Source organism: Chiloscyllium plagiosum, unplaced genomic scaffold, assembly GCF_037043375.1.
Source record: "Chiloscyllium plagiosum isolate Xiang-an unplaced genomic scaffold, Cpla_swu_hap1 HiC_scaffold_5, whole genome shotgun sequence".
NCBI classification, from domain to species: Eukaryota; Metazoa; Chordata; class Chondrichthyes; order Orectolobiformes; family Hemiscylliidae; genus Chiloscyllium; species Chiloscyllium plagiosum.
In genome coordinates, this window is record NW_028270143.1 from 79,796,870 (window position 1) to 79,824,119 (window position 27,250).

At 41.1% G+C, this 27,250-nt stretch overlaps 1 protein-coding gene across 2 annotated transcripts in view; it reads right to left on the minus strand.

Moving 5' to 3' along the window:
- cfap69 (cilia and flagella associated protein 69) overlaps window positions 1-27,250 on the minus strand; it is a 117,060-nt gene that overhangs the window by 26,734 nt on the left and 63,076 nt on the right. The window contains exons 13-18 of one of the 2 annotated variants that reach the window (XM_087986845.1): window positions 27,054-27,218; window positions 22,071-22,186; window positions 15,488-15,606; window positions 3,202-3,283; window positions 2,676-2,735; window positions 2,084-2,276 (exon numbers count right to left, since the gene is read on the minus strand). In XM_087986845.1, coding sequence (XP_087842971.1) covers window positions 2,084-2,276; window positions 2,676-2,735; window positions 3,202-3,283; window positions 15,488-15,606; window positions 22,071-22,186; window positions 27,054-27,218 — 735 coding nt within the window. The remainder of the gene's footprint in view (window positions 1-2,083; window positions 2,277-2,675; window positions 2,736-3,201; window positions 3,284-15,487; window positions 15,607-22,070; window positions 22,187-27,053; window positions 27,219-27,250) is intronic. The other variant, XM_043690357.2, reaches the window with a different exon arrangement.

Genomic DNA, 27,250 nt, shown 5'->3' on the forward strand with positions numbered 1-27,250 from the left:
CTTAAATATACGCACATGGTCACAGACTACAAGAATGTTACTGATTAGCAGCATGTTAATTATGTTTTATTCATTCAGAGGGCATTGCTGGGTAGGCCAGCATTTATTGCCCATCTGAGAGGGCAGTTACCATTGGACCCACATGCACACATATATTTTGTGTGGTGAATTTGTACTTGCAGAGTTACATTGCACTTTGCTCAAAAACTGCATACATTCATGTAGAACTCTGAGCTCAAAAACTGCATGAATTTATGTAAAACTCTGTTATCTCACTTTTTACCTTAGAAGCAACCTAAACATCAGGTCATAGACAGAGAACACAGGGGGCTAACACCTTCAACATATTGTCTAGCTATCACCACTGTTAACAGCTAACCCGAGAATGCAACTTTTAAAAAAAGGGTTTTGTGATTTACACATGAAAGAAATGAAACTATCACTGTATTCTAACAGATGAAAGGCTTAACAGACAATCAATTTTTCAATGTAAAATTTCAGTTACATCACACTGCAGATTTTTGCTATAAATTCTGTGTTACGATCGAGCCCTCCACAATCACCTGATGAAGGAGCGTCGCTCCAAAAGCTAGTGTGCTTCCAATTAAACCTGTTGGACTATAACCTGGTATTGTGTGATTTTTAACTTTGTACACCCCAGTCCAACACTGGCATCTCCAAATCATGGGTTGGAGATGTGTGTGGCAAAACTATTACATAGAAAAAGCATGCTGACAATTCATATTGACAGGGAAAATTCATGGTAAAAGTGATATAAGTGTGTTTTCGCAGAGAAGTATTGCTAATTGACTAATACAGTACATTTCCAAGGTAGCTTGGAATTTTCTAATTCAAAGATGTAGCCACATTCATAACTACCAGAAGAGCTAACCCAATCATTATCTTAACTGGAGATCAGATTGGAAGGGAGTGCGTTATTCCTCAATAAGTACAATTGACTAAGACAGATTCCCTTGGGCAGGTTCTCTTTGGATAGGTATGTCTAGTGTCAGCTTGGTTCAACTTTAGCACTTCCAACAATTTGAAGACTGGATTTTAGCACCACTCCAGGACTTGAGCATACTGGACTGAGTGAAAGCTGCCTCATCAGATGTACTATTCAAGAGATGAGACAATAAACCAAGGTCCAATTTTCCTCTAAGATCAACGTAAAAGATTCTACAGCACTATTCAAAGAGGAATGGAAGAGTTCTTCTTCAGTCCAAGCCAAAGTCCATCCATCAGCCAATATCACCAAAAGCAGATTAAGAATAGTTTTTTTAATGATGTTTGTTGGACCTTTTTTGTGCACACACTGAAGTTTGTAGGCAAGCATGATAGCAAAGCATTGACTTCAAAAGTACTGAAATGACTGTGAAGTTCTTTGGAGCATCCTAGAATGACTCAAATAAAATATTTTGATAAAATAGTAAATGAATAGTTTGGCTTGTGGTAGCTGTAGCATGCTTGAGAGGTAAAAAGTGACTTTGAAACCCAGAAATATTAACCTAATAATGAGTGGTTCTCCATTTCCTCCTACAAAATAATCAAAATCTGTTTTTATGGATTTTGGTTGCTACAACTACAATTGAAAAACCCAGACGCCAGAGATAGAAAATGTATGGATAATTTGAAAACATTGTGAAACAGATAAGGCAAAAATAAATGCAAAAAATTGTGCTAGAAAAAATAATAGAAGCACAAGTCCAAGACTCTAAACTGCAGCTGCACATTTTGAATGCAGTCACATAACCTTTTAGGACATAGGTTGATGGTGTAGCATGTGCAAATCCTGTATTATTCATTTTAAAAAGACTCAATTTATGTACGGCACAGTACCACTGAAAAACATGGGAACATTTATCTGTGCACTATGAAAATAGTTTTAAAATTCTATTTGTATAAGATGCCTCGGCATAATTATCTGCTTGTGAAATAATGGGCAGAAATAGTGAGACAAACCTAAAGTCTAAGTACTTAATCTCCTGCCATTTTCATGTCTATGCTACAGGTTTGGTGCTGGCAGAAAACTACTTTCACATTGTAATCTTAACATTACAGGAAGTTTTTCACATGCATTTACCTAAAATTCTTCCATGGTCATCCCGCTTGACTCGCATTTGTTTCTCCTCTTCCCTCCAAAGTTGTAGGAGAAGACTAGCTGCTGTAGAATCATGTTTTCCACGCCACACATTTATGTGATAAGCCGTTTTTGGGTTGTCACATAACTCAAGTAGGGTTCCGAGTACCAAACTATGCATGCGCTTTGGGCTTGCCTTTGCAAGAAAACAGAAAAGGCCCACTTGACAAAGTTCAAGTAAATACATTTTTAAAATCAAATTAGCAGATAAATACAAATAAAGACCTTCAAATTATAATGTATCTTTTTGCCTTGCTAATATAATCATTCAACCTCAAACTCTATGGCACAAATCTACAATTCTGACAATACTGAGAATGAGAAACATTAAAGTAAGGAATTAGAAATGCCAATAATATACATTATTTATATTTCTCGTGTATGGAGTTGACTGTTAATCTTTCTTGGTCAAACCTTGTCAAATTATAATTATAAAGCATCTTTGATGTTGAAAAACAGAATTATAATAATGTCTTCTAAGATACAAAGAAATTGTTATTGTGTAACTTCCTTCCAAAGAATGTCCTCAGCATACCTTCATTATGGCTCCACATCTAATTCTGTCTTTAAGTGATAATGAGGATGCACTGGTCTTCTGAAAAGATAGAGAAAAGGAAGGCGAAGTGGTAGCACTAATTAGGGAAGACATTGAACTGTTTGAAAGACAATGTCCTGGAAGGAAAAATTGCCAGAATCCATTTAGTGAGAGTTGAAAAGCAAGAAAGATATGATCACTGTATTTGCTTATTCGAGACCTCCAAATAGTAAGCAAGAAAAAGGAGCAAATCTGCAGAAATTATACAGGTGTGGAGAAATGAAAGAGTGTTGCCACTGGAAGAGTTCATTATCCAAATATCAGCTATGCTAACATCAGAGTAAAGGAAAAGGGGGTGTGGTGGAGGGAAGAATTCCTGAAATGTGTTCAAGAGAATTTCATTGACCAATATGCTTTCAGGCTAACTAAATCCTCAATTGTTACTGATGGGATTTGAGCTCGGAAGTTTTAGATTCAAAAGCTCAGTAACATGATTACCACATTATCCATAATTTTTAATGTTTACCTCAAGCAAATCTAAGAGAAGAAAAATGCCTCCCATTTCAAGGAAGCTGTCTTCAGCTGTGTAGCACCCAACAATGCAGCACCTGTAATAAACATAAAATAATTGCATTTAACTTTTTCATTACTGCTTTATCTGCTGGATGACTAATAAGTAGACATGTGCAAATTTATTCATCCTACTGCCATTTTCATTTTTGGAAAATATATCTTAATTTGTATTAAGTTACATGACTCCACTTCAAAAGTATTTCTTTGGTGGTAAGGTGCTTTTGCAGATCTTGAGGGTGGGAAAGATGCTTCACGCACACAAGGTCTTCTTTGTTTTTTGTTGTATTTTTCCCTGCCAATCAATTTTGCATGAAAAGTTGCAAAGACAGTGAAAATGCCAAATCTGAGTGCTAACAACAGGTTGCTTAAATGAAATACCTATTTCTTCAATCATGTTGATTGCTACTTATGCCCATTATATTTTATAGCATTGTATGCTATAAAATTATTTTAGTAATTTGCATCTTTTATCTTAAGACAGTAACTCATGCTACTGTATGGCAAATTTCAGTAATACCTTGCTGTTTGTGTTCAAAAGAAGTGTGCTTTAAGTAACATAACCACCTCAGCCAACATAGCAACAGTTGCTTCCTTGTCCTTGTTTACTATAATAATCCAAAATATTTGAAATCTCCACGATTATTGGGTGGCAAAATGTTTGGATGAGTAATACCAGAATACCGATCAACTGAACAAATATGAACAGTGCATCTCAGCAATTTTGATAAGCATGAGGTTAGCTGAAACTCTGCTCCCACCTCCTTATTTGTAGTAAGTACGGTTCTGAAGAAGGGTCACTGGACCCAAAACATTAACTCCGATTTATTTCCACAGATGCTGCCTGACCTGCTGACATTTTCCAGCAATTTCTGATTTTGTTTCAGATTTACAGCATCCACAGTTCTTTCGGTTTTTTTAAGCTCAACTCACTTCAGACTTCCTGACTCGACATCCCCTCACCCTGGGCCTGACATTTCTACAACATTATCAACCCAACAATCCTTCATCCCTGACCTGTGCTCATCTCCACATCCCATACTGCCACTAACCTCTTCACAGCCTTGATATCTCATCTCCAACCTGACCTGACAACTCTAACCAGACATCCCAATCCCCAGAACTTGAGTGTTGGTTCCGTAATACTACAGGAATGCGTGTGTGTGTGCGCGTGTGGGTGTGCGCGCGCGTATGCGTAGTGTATGTGTGTCTATATATGCATGGTATTCCACTGATACCAGTATTGCCCACCTGCTCAGGCTCATGCTGCCTTATGTGTACACTTTCTGGATCTCCATTGGCTTCCATATGAGAAAACCATCCTTGAACCTTTCTACCCTGGACTTAGTCGTGGGGTGTTATGAAGATAGTAGGTTTTCAGCCCTCTCTATTCCCACCCAAATAAATGGGAACCTGGCCATCCAGTGTGCCTCTTTGGGGAGAATTTAATTTTACCCTTTGTTTAAGTCACAGCTTGTTTTCCGACTTTTCTTCGCATTGTCAGAAAGTTTCACAAGAATTCACACTGTTCCTTTATCCAACTTATTAGTGATAGATAATGCGAGATAGTCGAGGCTTCAGCACTGATATCTGGGGTATCACAATATTTACAGTTTGTCAACCTTAAAAAGATTCAGTATGCGGAAGATTACATTTTTTGGCTAGTGCAAGTTGCATTGAGTTTGGTGGAGAGAAACTCACCATGAGGCTGGGTGTCTTTATCTTATCAAACTTGCCACTTTATGCTTTAATTGCCATTGGCAATCCAGTGGCATGTATCACTTTGTACCACTGAGCTACTGTGCTGCCCTGTTTACTGGAGTGATGCATAGGAGAGTGGTCTTCTTCTGGGAGGGCTGCCAGAGAATGCTGTGCCACTACATGATGTCTGTCTGGTCAGAGATTGCCACATAGGTTAGTGCCCTGTTCAAACTGTGGGGGAAGCAGGTAAGAGTTCTGGAAGAAGGTAAATAACCTTCTCTGTGCCACACTTTGTTCTCTGTCAATTTACACTTCATTCTATCTCTGCTACTGTATTCATCTGCCACCAAGGCTTCTGTTCTTTGCATGCAATATCTTGCATCACTTACTCCATCTTAGAATGAGCTGTTCCAAGTAGTCATCACTCACTGGACATCTACTACAAGACCAGCATCCCTTGCTGCCACATCATCTTCAAGAGCCCAAAGTGTACCTGAGGGAGCACTGGCATCTGCCCGGCTCTTAGCCGGTGACTAGACAGAGATAGCTGGCAAGGACAAGTTGGCACTGAGGTTGTCCAACAAGAACACGGAGGTCTTAGAATCATAGAATCTGGACAGTGCAGAAAGAGGCCATTCAGTCCTTTGAGTCGGCACTGATCCTCTAAAAAGCATCCCACTGAGAACCACTCCACCCTATCCTCTTAACCCTGCATTTACCAAGGCTACTCCACCTAGCCTGAACTTCCCTGGACACTATTGGGGTAATTTAGCATGATCAATCTACATAAGCTGCACATCTTTGGACTGTGTGAGGAAACTCGAGCATCTGGAGGAAACCCACTCAGAAGGGGAGAATTCCATGTGGACAGCAACATAAGGCTGGAATCGAAACTAGGTCCCTGGTGTGGTGCAGCAGCAGTGCTAACCACTGAGCTACTGTGCCACCCTGTTTAATGGAGTGATGCATAGGAGGGTTGACAGAGAATGCTGTGCTGCTACATGGTGTCTGCCTGGTCAGAGATTGCCACGTGGGTTAGTGCCTTGTCCAGACAGTGGGGGACCAGGTAAGAGTGCTGGAAGAAGGTCAATAACCTTCTCTGTGCTACCAGGGTAAATGCCACATTTTGCTCTCTGCCAACTCACACCTCACTCTATCTCTGCTACTGTATTCTTCTGCCACCACGGCTTCTGTTCTATTGCATGCAATATCTTGCATCACTCACTCTCCTTCCCTTCTCATCTTGCTACAGCATTAGCCCTGAATCCTCTGCTTCGTCACTCCCTCAGAACACCTCAACAACTTCCCTTCCAATGCACCACCGCATTCACCCCCTTTATGTCATTACAGGAAAAGACATCTCACATCAGGGCAGAGTCAGGATGGCCCGGTGTGAAGGGAGGGACAAGAAGACCATGTCTGAACCATTTCATAGAATCACGGAATCCCTACAGCGTGCAAACAGGTCATTTGGCCCAACAAGTCCACACCGACCCTCCAGAGTAACCCATCCAGACCCTATTCCCTACCCTCTACATTTATGCCTAACTAGTGCATCTAACCTGCACATCCCTGAACACTATGGGCAATTTAGCATGGCCAATTCACCTAAACTGCACATCTTTGGATTGTGGGAGGAAACCAGAGCACCTGGAGGAAACTCACACAGACATCAGAACGTGCAAATTCAACACAGAGAGTCGCCCGAAGTTGGAATCGAACGGTGGTCCCCGGCGCTGTGAGGCAGCAGTGCTAACCACTGAGCCACCATTTGGGCAAAAAATTCCCAGGGTCACTCCACCATATCTTCATAATTAGTGGATTTGACTGCAGAGTAAGCCTCCTCCACCCCTACATTTGCACAAAAGGAGAAGTCAGTGAGGCGCATTGGGAGGGAGAGGAGAAGAAGAGTTTTGTGATCACATATGCGCGGCTCACAGCTGACACTTATCTACAAAGTTTGAGTTTGTAATAAAGTTTGTTTATCACCATTCATGTGGCTGTTCATATCTCTGTGTAAGGCCTAGGTGCTTCATTGTGCTCTTTGGGTGCACTCCTTGCTCCCATGGAATGTGGTATGGCGGAGATATTCAATGAATGCATGTGTGCGTAGTGTTAACAACATGTGTTCTTGCATTGGCTCATTCTGACAAGTTGGGCCCTCTGCCTATCAGCATTGCTCGCTCTTTAGATGACTGTCTATTTCAGACAGTTCCCCAGTAGTGATGGTGCCAGCAAGGTTCAACATACAGTGAAGGTCAATGCTGCACAGTGGCTAAGTAGTACACTGCCTGAATGCTGTGTACTCAATATTTCATTTGTATGACATCAATGTCCTTACTCTGTGAATTCTCAGTGACTAGTTGTAGATGCAGCTGCCTCCTTCATACCTTGGCTCACTTACTTCTCCCAGCATGCGAGAACATTTCAAGTCATCGTCCTGGACATTATGCAATTTTGGTGTGCTTCATGATTTAATTGGCAGTGCGTGGTCCTCTGCCTTTGGCTTTCAGCCTCAGCATTAACATGCTATTGAGATGCTAACATCACCTGCTCCCGCTCACATACCCATTTGCCTACTCCACAGGCTTCACACTTACCCAGGTCATCAGCCAGGCCAAGTAAATGCATCTACACTTGCCTTACTTCCCCCACTGAATCCCCATTCTCCATTTTTCCACCTCTAAATAATGGCAAAGGGATAAATGTGGTCTACTCCCTCGACTATTACTGGCCAATATCTGCACAGACCTGACTGGTTGCCTCATGTGTTTCAGACTGTGGCCAACTTCCCTTCAGCCTAAGTCTGGCCCCTATAGAGACAAAGGGCTGACCATGACCTGCACCTTGAAGCACAAAGGCACAGACCCACTGTGGTGTGATGTTTGACCGTGGCTGAAGCCCACAACTGGCATGGATGGCTGCCCCTGATTAATTGCTCTGGACCCCCTTGCTGATGGATGCCTCCATAGAGTTGGTGGTAACCTGACATTGCTCACTGATATATAAGAAGAGCTAGGTGAGCTTGGTTGAGCATGGCTATGCAGCATGGCCACCTGCGTGTGTACAGCACTAACTGCAAGTGCAATGGCAAGGGCAGGCATGTATGTTGCTGGCAGGCTGCTAGGCACCATGTGAATCTGTGCTGGAACAGCTAGCGAACAATCCTGGTGGGCAGCCTGATGCAACAGTGATCTGAGTATCTTTCCCTATGCAGTTACTGTATCTGATGTGGCTGCAATCTGTTGGTTGTTGGTGTCATACATTTCAAATGCATGAGACTGTAGGGTGCATTGTCAGGGCATTGCAGATGCCAAGATGATGATGATGCCTCCCTGAAAGTTGGGTGCCAATATCCTTGGTGAAAAGGTGCTTATGAGTCTCATGCTTATGCCATGTTCTGCATTGGGGCAGTGGACAACAAGGAAGTTATTTGGAGAAAGCAGTGAGCTGAACCAGATATCTATTGGTTGCTCTTTACCCACACTGCATGTTACAGCTTCAAAGAACTGGCTCAAAGAAGGGCACTATTAGTTGTTAAATATTCTTGGATATAACGTATTCAATAAACGTAGGAAAGTGGGAGAGGTGGGAATATTGATAAAGAATGACAGAAAGGAGAACATTACATCATTGGAGAGAGATTGTGTTCCAATAGGTCATGGACAGAATTTGTTTGGCTAGAGCTAAGGTTCAACAATGTTGTTGGAGCACTCTACAGCTCACCAATCAGTGGGAAAAATGTACACGAACAAACTTTCAAGAAAATAACAGAGAAATGCAAAGGGAGACGTTATCTGAATGTGGACTGACATAGCAGTAAAAGACAGAGTGGGGCAATAGTGGCTACAGTATTCAAGAGAATATTCTATAGCACTACATTTCCACTCTAACTATTTTTGGTAGTGTAGATGAGCAGAGAGATCTTGGTTACATAGATCCCTGAAAGTTGCCACCAAGTTGATAGGGCTGTTCAGAAGGCATACAGTGTGTTAGCTTTTATTAGTAGAGGAATTGAGTTAGAACCATGAGGTCATGCTGCAACTGTATAAAACTCTGATGCAGCCGCACTTGGAGTATTGCATGCAGTTCTGGTCACCACATTATAGGAAGGATGTGGAAGCTTTGGAAAGGGTTCAGAGGAGATTTTCTAGGATGTTGCCTGATATGGAAGGAAGGTCTTGCGAGGAAAGGCTGAGGGACTTGAGGGTGTTTTCGTTAGAGAGAAGAAGGTTGAGAGGTGACTTAATTTAGACATATATGATAACTAGAGGGTTAGATAGGATGGACAGTGAGAGCCTTTTTCCTCGGATGGTGATGGCTAGCATGAGGAGACATAGCCTTAAATTGAGGGGTGTTAGATATAGGACAGATGTCAGAGGTTGTTTCTTTACTCAGAGTAATAGAGCCATGGAACACATTACCTGCAACAGTAGTAGATTCGCCAACTTTAAGGGCATTTAAATGGTCATTGAATAAACATATGGACAAAAATGGAATAGTGTAAGTTAGATGGGCTTCGGATTGGTTTCACAGGTCAGTGCAACATCGAGGACTGAAGGGCCTATTCTGTGCTGTAATGTTCTATGAAAGGGGCACTGCTAAACTGTTTCTTAGGAATGAGATGAGCCAAGTGGAACAAATATTAGTAAAAGAACACTTAGGGAATTGTGATCATTGTATCATAAGATTTAGATTGTTGTAGAAAAGTCAAGGAGTGAAAGTGTGAAAATAATTAACTTGAGGAAAGCCAACTTTGATGAGTAAGAATAGATGCAGATGTTGGAGAGACTGTTAGGTCTGAAGGTTGATAAGTCTCCGGGGCCTGATGGTCTGCATACCAGGGTACTGAAGGAGGTGGCTCGGGAAATCGTGGATGCGTTGGTGCTTATTTTCCAGAGTTCAATAGATTCGGGGTCGGTTCCTGAGGATTGGAGGGTGGCTAATGTTATACCACTTTTTAAGAAAGGTGGGCGAGAGAAAGCAGGAAATTATAGACCAGTTAGTCTGACCTCAGTGGTGGGAAAGATGCTGGAGTCTATTATAAAGGATGAAATTACTACACATCTGGATAGTAGTAACAGGATAGGAGAGAGTCAGCATGGATCTATGAAGGGGAAATCATGCTTGACTAATCTTCTTGAATTTTTTGAGGATGTAACTATGAAGTTGGACGAGGGAAATCCAGTAGATGTAGTGTACCTGGACTTTCAGAAAGCTTTTGATAAAGTCCCACACAGGAGGTTAGTGAGTAAAATTAGGGCGCATGGTATTGGGGGCAAAGTACTAGATTGGTTTGAAAATTGGTTGGCTAATAGGAAACAAAGGGTAGTGATAAACGGCTCCATTTCGGAATGGCAGGCAGTGACCAGTGGGGTACCGCAGGGATCCGTGCTGGGACCGCAGCTTTTTACAATATATGTTAATGATATAGAAGTTGGTATCAGCAATAACATTAGCAAATTTGCTGATGATACAAAGCTGGGTGGCAGGGTGAAATGTGATGAGGATGTTAGGAGATTACAGGGTGACCTGGACAAGTTAGGTGAGTGGGCAGATACATGGCAGATGCAGTTTAATGTGGATAAATGTATGGTTATTCACTTTGGTAGCAAGAACAGGAAGGCAGACTACTACCTCAATGGAATCAATTTATGTAAAGGGGCAGTACAGAGAGATCTGGGTATTCTTGTACACCAGTCAATGAAGGCAAGCATGCAGGTACAGCAGGTAGTGAAGAAGGCTAATAGCATGCTGGCCTTCATAACAAGAGGAATTGAGTATAGAAGCAAAGAGGTGCTTCTGCAGCTGTACAGGGCCCTGGTGAGACCACACCTGGAGTAGTGTGTGCAGTTCTGGTCTCCAAATTTGAGAAAAGACATTCTGGCTATTGAGGGAGTGCAGCGTAGGTTCACGAGGTCAATTCCTAGAATGGCAGGATTACCTTACATTGAAAGACTGAGGCGACTGGGCTTGTATACCCTTGAGTTTCGAAGATTGAGAGGGGATCTGATTGAGACGTATAAGATTATGAAAGGATTGGACACTCTGGCAGTAGGAAACATATTTCCACTGATGGGTGAGTGCTGAACCAGAGGACACAACTTAAAAATACGGGGTAGACCATTTAGGACAGAGCTCAGGAGAAACTTCTTCACCCAGAGAGTGGTGGCTGTGTGGAATGCTCTGCCCCAGAGGGCAGTGGAGGCCCACTCTCTGGATTCATTTAAGAAAGAGTTGGATAAAGCTCTCAAAGATAGTGGAATCAAGGATTATGGAGATAAGGCAGGAACAGGATACTGATTAGGAATGATCAGCCATGATTATATTGAATGGCGGTGCAGGCTCGAAGGGCTGAATGGCCTACTCCTGCACCTATTGTCTATTGTCTATTATCTGACTTAGATAAATAAGAATCCAGGGTTGGATGGCAAAATTATAAATGAACAATGGATTGTCTTTAAAGAAGAGATAGTTCAGAGTAAAGGCATACTAACATATAAGTGAAAGGTAAGGTAATTAAATGCACAGCTCCCCCCAGTTGACAAAAGAGATGGACATTAAAATGAAGAATAAAAATGTGTTTATGATGGATAACAGGTGGACAACAGAGTACAACAGAGAATTAAGCTGAATGTAAAAGGTTCAGAGAAGGATTAAGTAAGTGAAGCAAACAGTGAGTTTAAGAACAGATTGTACACTTAAAGGCACCAGGATCAGATTCAACTGAAGGACACTATGGGAAGAGAAAATGAAAAACTTGGAGACACTTGTCATAATTTTCGAGTCTTCCTTAGATTCAAGCATGATGTCAGGGAACTGGAGAATTTCAAATGTCACACCGTTGTTCAAAAAAGGGCGAAGCCAAGCCCAGCGACTACGTACCAGTTAGTTTAATTTAACATACCAGCTAGGGAAACTTGCGGAAATAGTAATTTGTGAGAAAATTAATAGTTACTTGGGCAAATGCAGGTTAGTTAATGAAAGCTAACGTGGATTTATTAAAGATTAACTGTATTCAACTAACATGCTTATATTTTTGTCAGAGAGAGTTGATGAGAGCAATGCTATTGGTGTGTTTTACATATAGTTCCAAAAGATGTTTGTTAAAGTTCCACAAAATAGACTTGTGAGCAAAATTAGAGCCATGCAATAAAAGGAACAATAGCAACTTGAATACAATATCTGTGAAATGGGTGGACGAATGGCAGATGCAATTCAACACAGAAAAATGTGAGATGATTCAATTTGTTGAAAGACTGTGGAGGGCAATAGAAAATAAAGGATACAATTCCAAACGTGGTACAAGGATCAGAAGGGAGGTGGAAAATATGTGCATAACTGATTGAAGAGTGGTAAATAAAGCATAACACATTTAAGTCTCATTAATATGGGCATAGAGTACAGAGCAAGAATGTTATATTAAACATCTAAACTTGTTCATTCTGAACCTACATTACTTCTAATCTCTCCAGCAGCTATGTGGATCTCCCTGGCTGTGGTAGGCAGCTTGGAGGGAATGAATTGTGGGAGTTTGGGAAAATCTAAATCTTTAGAATGCATAGCAAGGCAATAAAATGTGCAAAAAAATTTATCAGAGTGACTTCAGAAATGAGGAATTTATGTTACATCATTGGATGAAGAGAAGGTTGAGTGAAAATGTGATAAAGTTATTAAAATTTTTGAGGGCTCTGGACCGAGTTGAAAGGAAGAACTATTCCCATTAATGGAAGGATTAAGAATTAGAGTGCACGGTTTTAATGTCGCAAAAAATATTTTGCGAGTTGTTAGGATCTGAACTATGCTGTCTGAGAGCTTGGTGGAGGAAGCGCAATCAAGAGGAACTGGATTATTATTTGAAGAGGAGGAGCATATAGGGCAGTGGAGAAAAAGTAAAGGATTGACATGAGTGAAATTGCTCTGTCAGAGAGACAGCACAGATATGATAGCCTAACTAATCTCCTTTTATTCAGCAACCATTTTGTTATTCTGTCATAAATTTGCCAAAAACAACTTTTCTTTTCCATAATAGGAAGAATTTTGCTTTATAAATTATCCTGCTACTACTTCCTTAATAGTAAGGAATTAGCTATTTTTGTCTCTCTGGTTAAGACTGTAAAACGTGAGTGAGTAGATAAAGAAGATTAAAGGAAATCAACTTGAAATATTAAATTATGGGGCTGTATATCATGTGTGTTTTTGGCAGGGGGGTGGATGTAAATTAGGACGAGTGCCTAGCCCACCACCTTCCTATCCACCTCGAGGTAACCCCAATGGGCTAGATGGGCACTGAAATCAGCAACTTGGCCACCATTTGTAATAGGTAATTCTGAATCAACTGAGCTTGCTAAAAGCTCAACTGACTCTAGTATTAGTGTGTCCATGCCATACTATAGTTGGTGTGGGCAGCCAAGCAGGAGTGAGCAGCTTTTTAAAACAGTTTTAAATTAAAGAACAGTAAGTAACAGAGTACTCTATTTTGAGCCTGTTTTTTGTACATCAGGGGCAATGGCTTCCCAAAGATAGTGTTCACCCCTCCTTTCTATCTGCACAGTCTTTTAAAACTACACTTTTACCCCTTACCCTCCTCTCTCAGGGGTTTTTAGTTTATCGACTCATTCCGAGGTTACAGGCTTCTTCTGCCATCATTTATTACCAATTGCAGTTGCCTTCAAGAATATAGCTATGAAAAAGATGAGAAACCTCTCTCCTACCCAAAGTCCTCTGACTTAACTGGATCTGAGATTGCATCAGACCTCTTTGGTGGGCCTGTCTGCAGTCCCTCAGTTTCTGAAGGTGGGACTGAGAGGCAGAAGTCCTGCTGTGTACCAATTTAGTCTGCCTCTGGCCTTTTATGAACATGGAGCAGGCTTGTTTTTGGTCAGTTAACTTTCTGCTAAGTTTTTATTTTCATTCATAAAACCTGGCTCCTTTTCTCTCTACAGATCTTGCTAAAATGTGCCAAGCATTTCCAGCACTTTTTGTTTCTATTTTATGTCATTAAGATACCTGTTTTATTCTTGGTTCAGGCAAGCTTAGCTGATTTCAGCTGGACAGTTAGAGTGCTTTAATTGACAGCAACATCCCATCACTTCAGTTCAATGTCTTCCATGGGAAATGTGTGTTTTGAGGATAGAATTAAGCTCAGTAATAAACATCTATAGTAAAATAGTCTTTTGTCAGTTACTGGTCTAACTATAGAGCCTAGCCAAGGAACTGAATCTGAACAAAAATGTTAATGTCTTCAAGTTAAGAGGATGAAAGAAACAGTGAAAAAATTATTGGGAAAAGCAAAAAGGAGAGCAGTTAGCAGTGGAAAGGTGAAAGCTGATCTTAATGGGGTTAAAAAGGATATGATTATTGTTTCAATCCTAAAATGAGCTAATAATGAAAAACAATTATTTATATTTAAAAATTCTTAAATTAGATGGTCATGAATTTTAAAGCTTGCCTGGATGGGTGCAGCTTCAACGACACTCAAAAAGCTTGACACCATCCAGGACATAGCAGCCCACTTGACTGGCAGCACATCCACAAGCATCAACGTCCAGTAGCAAAAGTGTGTACTATCTGCAAGACACACTGCAGAAATTCACCAAAGATCCTTAGACAGTATATTCCAAATACAAAACCATTTCCATCTAGGACAAGGGCAGCATTTACATAGGAACACCAGTGCTTGCAAGTTCCCTCCAAGCCACTCACCATCCTGACTTGGAAATATATCACCGTTCCCTCACTGCAGCAGAGTCAAAATCCTGGAACTCCCTCCATAACAACATTATCTGCCAATATACAGCACAGGAACTGCAGTGGTTCAAGAAGCAGGTCACTACCACCTTCTCAAGGATAACTAGAGGAGAGGCAATAAATATTGGCCAGCCAGTGATGCTCACAACCCATGAGTGAATAAAAATCATTGTCCTCTGAAATTGTTTTGCACTCACAACATTGATATATTGTTGATGTAGGCTTCTTATTCATTGAATAACAAAGCCTCATGCACTACATTAATTACATCACAAACATTAAAGTACAAAAATATTAAGAGATAAAACACAACTAATAATGTGAGATTTCATGATAAGTTTGCAAATAACACAATAACAGTGTAAATTATACCCTTATAAAATATCTTATACAAAACATAATATTATGTTACTTTGTGAATGCATTAAGTAAACTATGTGATAGTGAGGAATGCTGATGCTGAAGAAGTCAGAGTCGAAAAAGTGTGGCATTGGAAAAAGCACAGCAGGTCAGGCAGCATCTGAGGAGCAAGAGAGTTTTATCAGGACTGGGGAGGGTGAACGGGGGCTGAGAAATAAATGGGAGGGTGGGGCTGAGGGAAAGGTAGTTGGGATGGCGATAGGTGGGCAACAGTAGAAGGTGATTGTGATAGGTCGGTGGGAAGTGTGGTGGCCTTGATTAGGTGGTAGAGGAGGCCAGTTCTGTGCTTAATCTGCAGTGAGAAACAAAATAGATACTGAGAGAAATTACAACTGAAATTATTTACTGCAGCATTATAACAAGGAACTTACCAGACACAATCTACTATTGCCAGTATTAGCTTGTTGTGACCCATGCCACTATAGAACTTATTTGGGTCAATCTTTAATAGCTTGATGAGAATATCTACTCCAAAGGCACCAAAAAGTTCCTAATATGCAATGAAAGAAAGCACTGTGGTTATTTCAAATTAAACAGCAGACTAATTTATTGCACATGCTAGAAATGTGCAATAAGAATCAAAACAGTGCTGGACACACTTTGCGAATCAGGAAGCAATTATAAGAAAAAAAGAGGCTATTTCACGTCATATGACCAATTATCATATCAGGCATTATATACATTATTTGATTCAATGCAGAAAAGTTTCAATTTCGCATTGAAATGCAAATTTAATGTTAGAAGACCATATTAACTACAAAGCAAATTGTAGTTGATAGACAGTCTCACTCTAAACTCTCTTGGTATCAGGTTGGGTTCTGGTTCCAGATTTATATTATAACTTTAGCACAAGGTTAATATATGATTGGAAGTTAAATAGAAAAATGAATCAGGAAACTTCAGCGCATACTAAATGTAGAATTAGAGGTGATGGCCTAGCGGTATTATCTGTAAATTATCAATCCAGAAACTCAGATAGTGTTCCAGGAACCTGGGATTGAATCTCACCACAGTAGATGCAGAACGTGAATCCACTAAATATTTTGAATTAAGGATCTAACAATGACCATGAAACCAGTGTTGGTTGCAGAGGAAAACATCCCATCTGATTCACTAGTGTCCTTCAGAAGAGGTCCTCTGTTACCCCTACTTGGTCTTGTCTACATGTGACCCCAAACCCATAACAATGTGGTTGACATTTACATCCAAAATTTCCTAGCAACAATCACCGGTCTCAAAAAAGAGATGAACCCAGATAGACCACCTGGCATTGATCTAGGGCACTGGAAATGACAACAGCAAAAACACAGTCCTGTTGATCCTCAAAAGCCCTCCATACATCTGGGGGCTAGTGCTAAAATTGAGAGAGCTATCACAGAATCACAACAGTAGAGAAACAGGCCATTTGGCCCAACATGTCCACACTGACCCTCCGAAGAGCATCCCACCCCACCCATCTCCTATATTTTCCCTGTAACTCTACTTTTCCCTTGGCTAACACACCTAACCTATATATCCCTGGACACTATGGGCAATATTTCATGGCCAATACACCTATCCTGCACATCTTTGGACAATGAGTGGCATACAGAGCATGCAGCGGAAACCCACACAGACACTGGGAAAACATGCAAACTCTACACAGACAGTTGCCCAAGGGTGGAATTGAACGGTGAGGCAGCAGTGATAACCACTGAGCCACCATGTCTCTCACAGACTAGTCAAACATCAGCATGGTATAGTCAAATTCTTGGATTAAATCATATCTTATAAACAATGTCCCAGACATTATAATTCCTGGATATGTCCTGACCTTGATATTGAGTTTCATGGCATCAAATCAAATATGGGCAAGGAAACATCTTGATGATTACCACTTAACATCCTTCCCCAGCTAATGAATCAGTGCTCTTTCATGTTGAAAACACTTAAGGATGGAATACTTCAATGTCCACCACAAAGAGCGGCTCGGCATTTATACTAGTGATAAAGCTGGTCGAGTTCTGAATGACATGTCAAGGACCACATGGTTGTCAAACCATATAAGCAGCAAGTGATAAACAATGCTAAGTGTTGCCACATCCAATGGATCAGGTCAACACTGCAATCCTAACATATACAGTTGTGAATGGTGTGGATGTTTAAACAACTCACTGGAGAAGGAGATGCCACGAATATCTGCATCCTTAATGAAGGGAGAGCCCAGCACATTAATACACAAGATAAGGCCAAAACACTCACAACAGCCTTCAGCCAGAAGTACTGAGTGGATGATTAATCACAGCCTCTTCAAGATGCCCCAAGCATGACAGATGCCAGTCTTCAGCCAATTCGATTAACTCCACATGATATCAAGAAATAGTTGCATATGCTTTGGACCCTGCCAACATTCCAGCAATAGTACTGAAGACTTGTGCTCCAGCACTTGCAGCACCCCTAACTAAGCTGTTCCAATAAAGCTACAAAGTCAACAATTACCCGACAATGTGGAAAATTACCTTGATGTTCCTGTATACAAAAAGCAGGACAAATCTAACCCAGCTAATTACTGCCCCATCAATCTACTCTCGATCATCAGTAAAGTGATGGAAGGTGTTATCAACAATCGTTTCAATCATCAGCTGCTCAGCAATAAGCTGTTCAGGAAAGCCCCAGTTTCGGTTCTGCCAGGGCCACTTAGCTCCTGACTTCATTATCCTCTAGTTCATACATGGACAAAAGAGCTGCATTCCACAGGTGAGGTGAGAGTGATACCCCTTGAAATCATTTGACTGAGTTTGCATCAAGTAGACCTTGCAAAAGTGGAGTCAGTGACAATTAGGGAAAAATTCTCCAGTAGCTGGAGTCATATCTAGCACACAGGAAGATTGTTGTGGTTCCTGGAGGTTAATCATCTCAGCTCCAGAATAAGTCCACAGGACTTCCTCAGGGTAGTATCCTATACCCAACCACATTCAGCTTATTCATCAATGACTTTCTCTCCTCATGCCAAAGGGCATTTAGATGGCCATCGGATAAACATTTGGATGAAAATGGAATAATGATGGTTAGATAGGCTTCAGATTGGTTCCACAAGTTGGCGCAACATTGAGGGCCGAAGGGCCTGTACTGCGCTGTAATGTTCTATTCTATTCTATATTTTCAGAATTGTAATGTTTGCTGATGATGAGCAATGTTCAGCACCATTCATGACTCCTCAGATACTGAAGGAGCCCATGTTCGAATGTCAATACAGTATTCAGAAGGTTGGCTGCAGAAACTTAAGAAGCATAATGGTGTAAAATATCTGAAAATCTGCGGTGAAAAGTCTTCTGCTGACCATGAAGTAGTAGAAAATTAAATTGATGAATTTGCTAAGTTGATATCTGAGCAAAGCCTTAGTCCTGAACAAATTTACAATACTGATGAAACAGCTCTCTACTGATGCTATGTGCCGAGAAAAAAATGAACAATGCCTGATGAGAGGGCACCAACAGGTTTTAAGTATATTAAGGACAGGTTAACTATTCTTGGATGTGCCAATGCTGCAGGCACACACAAGGTGCAATTGGCAGTGATTGGGAAAAGCAAACAACGGAAATGTCTGAAAGGTGTACACAATTTATCTGTGCATTAATATGCAAATAAGAAAACATGGATAACCCAAGAAATATTTTTCGACTGGTTCAATAACCACTTTGTAGCAGCGGCACAAGCTCATTGCAGGCAAGCTGGACTAGAAGAAAACTGTAAATTTTATTGTTCCTGGACAACTGCTCCGCATATCCCCTTGCCATATTTCTTGTGAAAAGTAATGTTTTCAGCATTTACTTGCCCCTAATGTGATATGTATTACAGCCTTATGACCAAGGAATTTTGTGCTCTATGAACAGCAAGTATAAAGACTATTTTTTAAACAGTATGCTTGCTGCAGTCAACAGAGAGATAGGAATCCAAGACTTCCTGAAAGAGTTTAGTGTTAAGGATGCCAATTATGCAGTTGCTAATGCTTGGAAGGATGCTGATAAATCAACATGAACAATGCTTAGCACAGACTCTGGCCTACAATGATGTTTCATGTAAATGAACTTACAGGTGAAGACTTCGAAGGATTTCGTGTCACTAAAGAGAAAAAGATGATAGCAAACCTTGTAAGTTACGCACAAAGTTTATCGGACTAAAGTGTAAATAAATTACAGGAAGTTGACATCGAAGAAATGCTGAACGTTGACAATGATGCACCTATCGTACCTTCCTTGAATGATGGGAAAATTGCTGATATGCTGATATGTGTGACGATAGTAGTGATGATGATAATGACTTAGTCAATACAGTTGAAAAAGTCCCCATAGACAATTTGGCGAAACTGTGTGGTCCACTAATTGCTGGCCTTGAACAACATTCATTTATCAGTGAGCAAGAGATTATGGCAATTTACTCAATTAAAGAGAGATTGCTTAAACAGAAACCTATGTTAATGAGACAGACGACACTTGAAGAAGTGATTAAAAATGCCGTCTGCCATAGTGCAGAAGCTGTGTATGTTTAAATTTTACCAAATGTTTTTCTTGGAATGTTTTTTCTGGAAATAAAATGTCCTTGAGTATTTATGGTCTATGTATTTCATTTATCAGTATATTACTCTATAAAAAAACTGTGTTAGTATTTCTAGTCTTTATTTATACTTAGTGTGAGTATTCATACATTTTTGCTGCAGTATTGATGTTTGATTATGGGGTGCTGCCTGTCTGAATTCCGGAAAATTTTGGATAAAGGATTGTCTACCTGTACTAAAATAAGAAACATTAGGATACTAGGAATGCCAATTCTAGCAGGGAGTTAGACAAATGAATCAGGAGCAGAAGTTGATCATTTGGCTCATCAAGTCTGCTGCATCATTCAGTGAGGTCATGTCTTATATGATAATTCCTAACTTCACTTTGTTATCTTATCCCATAATCCTTTGAATCTCTTACTGGGTATAAAAAACTGTATATTGCAGCCTTGAAAATATTTAAAGTAGCCTTAAACCAGCCTTGAGATTCACTCCCTCTGAGAGAAAACAAATTCACCTCTCCATCTTCCCGCCTCAGGCGACCGACTGTGTGGAGTTTGCACATTCTCCCCGTGTCTGCGTGGGTTTCCTCCGGGTGCTCCGGTTTCCTCCCACACTCCAAAAATGTGCAGGTTAGGTGAATTGGCCATGCGAAATTGCCTGTAGTGCTAGGTGCAGGGGTAAATGTAGGGGAATGGGTCTGGGTGGGTGCGCTTCGGCGGGTCGGTGTGGACTTGTTGGGCCGAAGGGCCTGTTTCCACACTGTAAGTAATCTAATCTAATCTAATCTAATCTAATCTTAAGTAATCGATCCCTTATTCTAAGATTATGTCCTCTGGTCCGAGACTCTTCCACAAGGAGAAGCAACTTTTCTGCACCTACCCTGTCAAGTCCCTAAAAATATTACATGTTCAATAAAGTACCCTCCCATTCTTTTAAATTCCAACGAACACAGGTCCAGCCTCCTCAACCTGTCTTCATAAGACAATCAATCCTTCTATTTCAGAATCAACTCAGTGAACCTTCTCTGTACTGTCTCCAATGCCAGTATTCTTTTCTTCAGACAAGGGACAAAAACCGTTCACAGTATTCTCGGTGTGGTCTGGATCGTGCCTTCTGTGCATTTACTGGTGCCTACTCAATGTATTTTAGCTGTGGCATAATATACTGTGATGTGGAGGTGCCGGTGTTGGACTTGGGTGGACAAAGTTAAAAATCACACAACACCTGGTGATAGTTCAACAGGTTTATTTGGAAGTACAAGCTTTCGGAACGTTCAGTGGAGACAGAATTTATGATCTTTTTGATCTTTTACTATAAATTCTATAGTATTATACTATAAATAGTATTTATTTACTATAAATTTCTATGTGTTCTCTGATCCTGCCCCACTAGCTATCTTACGAAGGAGCAGCTTTCCAAAAGCTTTTACTTCTAAATAAACAATCAACCCCACCGCCCTGTGGCTCAACATTTCAACTCCCCCTCCCACTCTGCCGTGGACATGCAGGTCCTGGGCCTCCTCCACCGCCGCTCCCTCACCATCCGATGCCTGGAGGGAGAACGCCTCGGAACACTTGGACCCCAGGGCATCAATGTGGACTTCACCAGTTTCTTCATTTCCCCTTCCCCCACTTTACCCCAGTTCCAACCTTCCAGCTCAGCACCGTCCCCATGACCTGTCCTACCTGCCTATCTTCCTTTCCACCTATCTACTCCACCCTCCTCTCTGACCTATCACCTTCATCCCCAGCCCCATTCACCCACTGTACTCTTTGCCACCTTCCCCCACCCTCCTCTCTGACTTATCACCTCCATCCCCACCCCCATTCACCTATTGTTCTCTATGCTACTTTCTCCCCACCCCCACCCCCCTCTCATTTATCTCTCCACTCTGCAGGCACCCTGCCTCTATTCCAGATGAAGGGCTTTTGTCCAAAATGGCGATTTTCCTGCTCCTCAGATGCTGCCTGACCTGCTGTGCTTTTCGAGCACCACTCTAATCTAGACTCTGGTTTCCAGCATCTGCAGTCCTTGTTTTTACCCTGTTGGACTATAACCTGGTGTTGCGTGATTTTTAGCGTAATATAGTTAGCTCCAGTGCAACAAATAAATTGAATTGAATTGAATTGAATGGAGCTGATATTGTAGTCCACAATCCAACAATATGAAGTCAGGCAATGCAGCCTCAATTTGAATCTATGCCTTAGCATTCTTCAGTTTAATAGGCAAAGTGCTAGTTAGTATATACTGGGAAGAGGCACAACACACTTTTAAGTTATAAAGATAGATAACTCACCTCTTATTCAGAGGTATGCATGTGACTCAGGGCACAGTGTAGACATGTTTGAACTCAGTATGCTATTTTGCCAAACCAGTCACAGCTGAGCTGCATTGTTTAATATTTACATGAATATTACCTTTCTATGAATATCATTTTCACATATGTTGGATAAGATGATGAGGATGTCAGTTTGCATATCCAAACTAAGTTTGGTTTCTTCCTCTGAGCTGTTCGTCATGATTTTCAGAATATCTATTAAACATTAATTAAACATTAGGTCACTCAGATTATAAAAATACTATAAAACAACTTTTAAGAAAAACACTGGAGATTTAGAGTCATAAAGTCATAGAGATCTACAGCACAGAGAAAGGCCCTTTGGTCCACTGCATCTTTGCCAGTCTAAAACAACTGAGGTAAAACAAAGAACTGCGGATGCTGGAGATCTGAAATAAAAACAGAAATTGCTGGCAAAACTCAGCAGGTCTGGCAGCACCTGTGGGAAGAAGAGTCGAAAAGTGTAGCACTAGAAAAGCACAGCAGGTTAGGCAGCATTCCTGATGAAGGGCTTATACCTGAAACATCGACTCTCTTGCTCCATGGATGCTGCCATACCTGCTTTGCTTTTCCACCGCCACATTTTTTGACCCTGATTCTCTAGCATCTGCCGTCCTGCTTTCTCCTCTACTGGAAGAAAGCAGAGTTAACATTTCGAATCCAGTGATTCTTATTCAGAACAAAATGATCTTATTCAGGTAGAAAGTGTTCTATTTTCTGTGATGCACTTGAGCTAAATGTGACAATGATGTGCTCCATTACCTCAACCTATTCTGCCTAAATCACAGAATCGTAGAATGTCTGTTGCACAAAAGGCTAGTTAGCCTACTGTCAGCTCTCTGGAAGGCAACTCAACTAGCCCCGCTCAACAGCCTTTTCCTTGTCGCTCTGCAATTTTCAGATTAGATTACTTACAATGAGGAAACAGGCCCTTCGGCTCAACAAGTCCACACCGACCCTCTGAAGAACAGCCCATCCAGACCCATTCCCCTACATTTACCCCTTCACCTAACACTACGGGCAATTTAGCATGGCCAATTCACCTAGCCTGCACATTGTTTTTGGACTGTGGGAGGAAAGTGGAGCACCCGGAGGAAACCCGCACAGACACAAGGAGAACGTGCAAACTCCACACAGACAGTTGCCTGAGGTAGGAATTGAACCCGGGTCTCTGGTGCTGTGAGGCAGCAGTGCTAACCACTGTGCCACCCACTAAATTTCTTTTAGTTTCAGATAATTATCCAACTCTCTTTGGAAGGCCTTGATTGAATCAACCCCTGCCTTCCTCGCAGATAAATAATTTCAGATCCTGGGGGCACGGTGGCACAGTGGTTAGCACTGCTTCCTCACAGCGCCAGAGACCCGGGTTCAATTCCCACTTCAGGCGACTGTGTGGAGTTTGCACGTTCTCACGTGTCTGCGTGGGTTTCCTCCGGGTGCTCCGGTTTCCTCCCACAGTCCAAAGATGTGCAGGTCAGGTGAATTGGCCATGCTAAATTGCCCGTAGTGTTAGGTAAGGGGTAAATGTAGGGGTATGGGTGGGTTGCGCTTCGGCGGGGCGGTGTGGACTTGTTGGGCTGAAGGGCCTGTTTCCACACTGTAAGTAATCTAATCTAATCTAATTTAATCTAATCCTAACCGAAATTGTTTTTCCTCGTATGAACTTTGTTTCTTATGCCATTCACCTTAAAGTGGTATACCCTGATTTTTGGATCCTAAACAACAGTAATGATTTATTAAACACTGGCACCATTACCTTATCTTGGAAATTAGAAAGTAAATTCTCTTCTACACAGATTTTAACAAAGCAATGACAAACAGACTAATGTAGGCAGTGTCTGATAAATGAACATTTTTAGAGTCAGTACTCACAAATAGTCATAAAGGTCCTGAAATTCTAATGGGGAGATTGTTGTTGCATTAGCCGAGACTGGAATTGTGAATCGGGACAAGGCAAAATCCTGATGCAGTTGACTCTACGGGAATTGCCTGGGCAATTGGAATTTTCTTTGAGTGGTTACCCTGTATCTGAACCTCACTGAAAGAGTCCTTTAGAACTGGGGATATCTGGGAATTCCAAATTATTTTTGCGAATGGTTACCAAGGAAAGGTAAAAAATTTAAAAAAGCACCCTCTGGCAATACAAAATTCCCAGTCCCTGACCTGATCCAGCCAGAGCAGAAACCCTCTGACTGCCACAAAACCTCCACCAAACTGAACCCCTAAAAAATTGAAACCTCTTCCCTTAAACCAGCCCTGTGGATCAAACAGTTCCAATCTCTCGCTGACTTGACCTGACACTACTGGATTTGACCTTACCCCTCAACCTGCCTTAAACATTTGTCAACGTACTTGGCTCCGCACCAAGCACCCTACATCTTTTACCCACTCGGCACCCTACCCCATCAACCAACTGATATCCTATCACATCAAAAAGCTTGCACCCTACCACCCTCAGCTAATTGACACCCTACGTCTACCCCATCAGCCACCTGGCACCCTACACCATTCACCCAAATGGCACCTTACTCCCTTACAAAACCCAGAAACATGGTCTCACCACTCATCTGGCTCCCTACATCCTCTCATCTCCCTGGTACCATATATCTCTCTCCTACCTGGCACCTTATTCACCTAATCCCCTCTTCCAATTGCTACCGGACCTCACACTTACCTAAAACTTACCTTCTCTCAGTAGCTTTTAAAATTTCTAATGGATCTTTAAGCTAATTCAGACACCAAGGTAATGTTCTGGGGACCAATTTTGAATCCCACATTGGTAGATAGTGGAATTTGAATTCAATGAAAAGGTCTATGATTAAGAGTCTGATGATAATGATTACGAAACCATTATCAATTGTCAGAAAAATCCATCTGGTTCATTGATGTCCAATAGGGAAGGAAACTGCCATCCTTACCTGATCTGGACTACATGTGACACTCACCTTAAAAATGTGCCCCCTAATCTTGAAATTCTACATCTTTGGAAAGAGGCAACTACCACCACTCTATCTATACCCCTCATTTTATAAACTTCTATCAGGTCACCGCTCAACCGCCTAAGCTCCACTGAAAAAAGTCCCAGACTATCCTGCCTTTCTTTATAACTCACCTTTCCATACCGGGCAACACCCTGGAAAATCTCTTTTGAACTCCCTCCAGCTTAATAATATCCTTCCTATAACTGGGGCAACCAGAACTGAACACAGTATTCCAGAAGTGACCTCACCAATATCCTCTTCTAAACACAAGTCAGGGTGTAATGGTATACTCTTAATTTACCTGGATGAGCGTAGTTCCAACAATACTCAAGAAACTCAATAGCATTCAGTTTAAAGTGGCCCACTGATTATCGTCTCTAACCATTAGTTTAAGCAACTACTCCCTCCATAATTTGGAGATGCCGGTGTTGGACTGGGGTGTACAAAGTTAAAAATCACACCACCAGGTTATAATCCAACAGGTTTAATTGGAAGCACACTAGCTTTTGGAGCGACGCTCCTTCATAATCACCTGATGAAGGAGCGTCGCTCCGAAAGCTAGTGTGCTTCCAATTAAACCTGTTGGATTATAACCTGGTGTTGTGTGATTTTTAACTCCCTCTATAGGTAGTGAAAAGCAACAGGAGTATACCACAGCAACTCACTAAGCCTCCTCTGACAGTACCTTCCAAACTAATGAAAGACAAGGGCAGCAGGCTCATGGGAACAGCACTACCTACAAGCCTCCATCCAAGTCACACACCTTCCTGACTTGGAACGATATCATCATTCCTTCATTGTTGCTGGGTCAAAAAACCCAGCACTTTCATCCTAACCGCACCATAGGTGTAACTCACCAACTAAATGGCAGTGGTTGAAGAAGACAGCTCAGTATCACCTGCTCAAAAGTGATTTAGCTTGGGCAATAAATGTTGACCTTTGTGGCAACATTTTTATCCAGGAAATTTAAGAATAAAACTGTGACTGCTTTAAGATTTATCAATGATTGTAATGTTAAGTTCATATGAACTTTCAAACTATTAAATTTTTATAACATGTTACCTGGTCAGTGAATTTCTTAAATCAATTAATTTGACTTCTCGTGTCCTCCACAAAGGATATCTTTATTATTCTATTGAGCAAATCTGTAGACCTTAGCCAATATGTGAATTTTACTGTTACGTTCATTATTTCTACACTCCACTTGCCTATCATACCAGTATCTTTAAATTATTGATGTTTCTGCATTTTTACCAATATCACTTATTAACCAGAATTTCTTTAATGCACTCATTATGTTCCCATCCAGCTCCTCCAACTAAAAGTCATGCTTGCCGTTCTGTACTACCGAGTGCAAGTCACGCATCATCTTTCATATGCACTTGTGAGCATGGGTACTCTATTCACTATAACAATACTTGATGGCATAGTATTGCTTCATGAACAGGAAGGCATAATTTACTCTTCTGTTTGTCCTGAGTCAGCTAATCACAGCTAGACTGCTTGTTGAACAGATGTCGTACTAGAACAGAACTCAGTGAACCAAGAAATGCGAATGAAAAAGTCAGTCAGGATTTGAACTCCGGATTACTGCAGCCCTTTCCTATGAAGCACACAAGTTTGAGCCTGAGTGAGAATAGCATCAACTTCAAACGTGATGTTGTTAAAGTCAAGCTGCCAACTTACTTTCATAATTTGAGTTCATTTAAGGTTGGATGTTTGAATTAGGTATGTGAATGTTCCTAGAACTTTTAAAGCCATTCTCTAACTTAATTTGAGGAGAACAGTGGGAAAAAAAGGGTGAACAAAAATATATGCTGCATTTCATATTCTCAGAATATCTGAAAACACTTCATGACAAGTATAATCACCATAATTTTGTATGCAAATGCACCTACCAAATTATACACAATAAGGTACCATACAGTATATTAGATTAATAGCAGTTAATATATTTCACTGTAAGGTACTAGCTGAATGTTAAATACTGGTCAGGGCACCTCACAAATGCACCCAAATTATTTGTAATTCTATATTTAAATTTACTATTAGATTAGAATTGAATTGCGAAAGTACTTTACCTAGAAATTGAGAAATAACTCCTTGGTCGTGTAAGTTCTGGTTTATCAACTCTTCACCAAGGGATGCCATAGATCTTAGGAGTCTTAGACAGTAGCGCATTTGAGCTTTCTTACTGCCATGGCCACCAGTAGCATGGAATGAATTGCCTTTACCATAATATGGATCTGGGAGGGAAACAAATTGTGGTACTGATGTT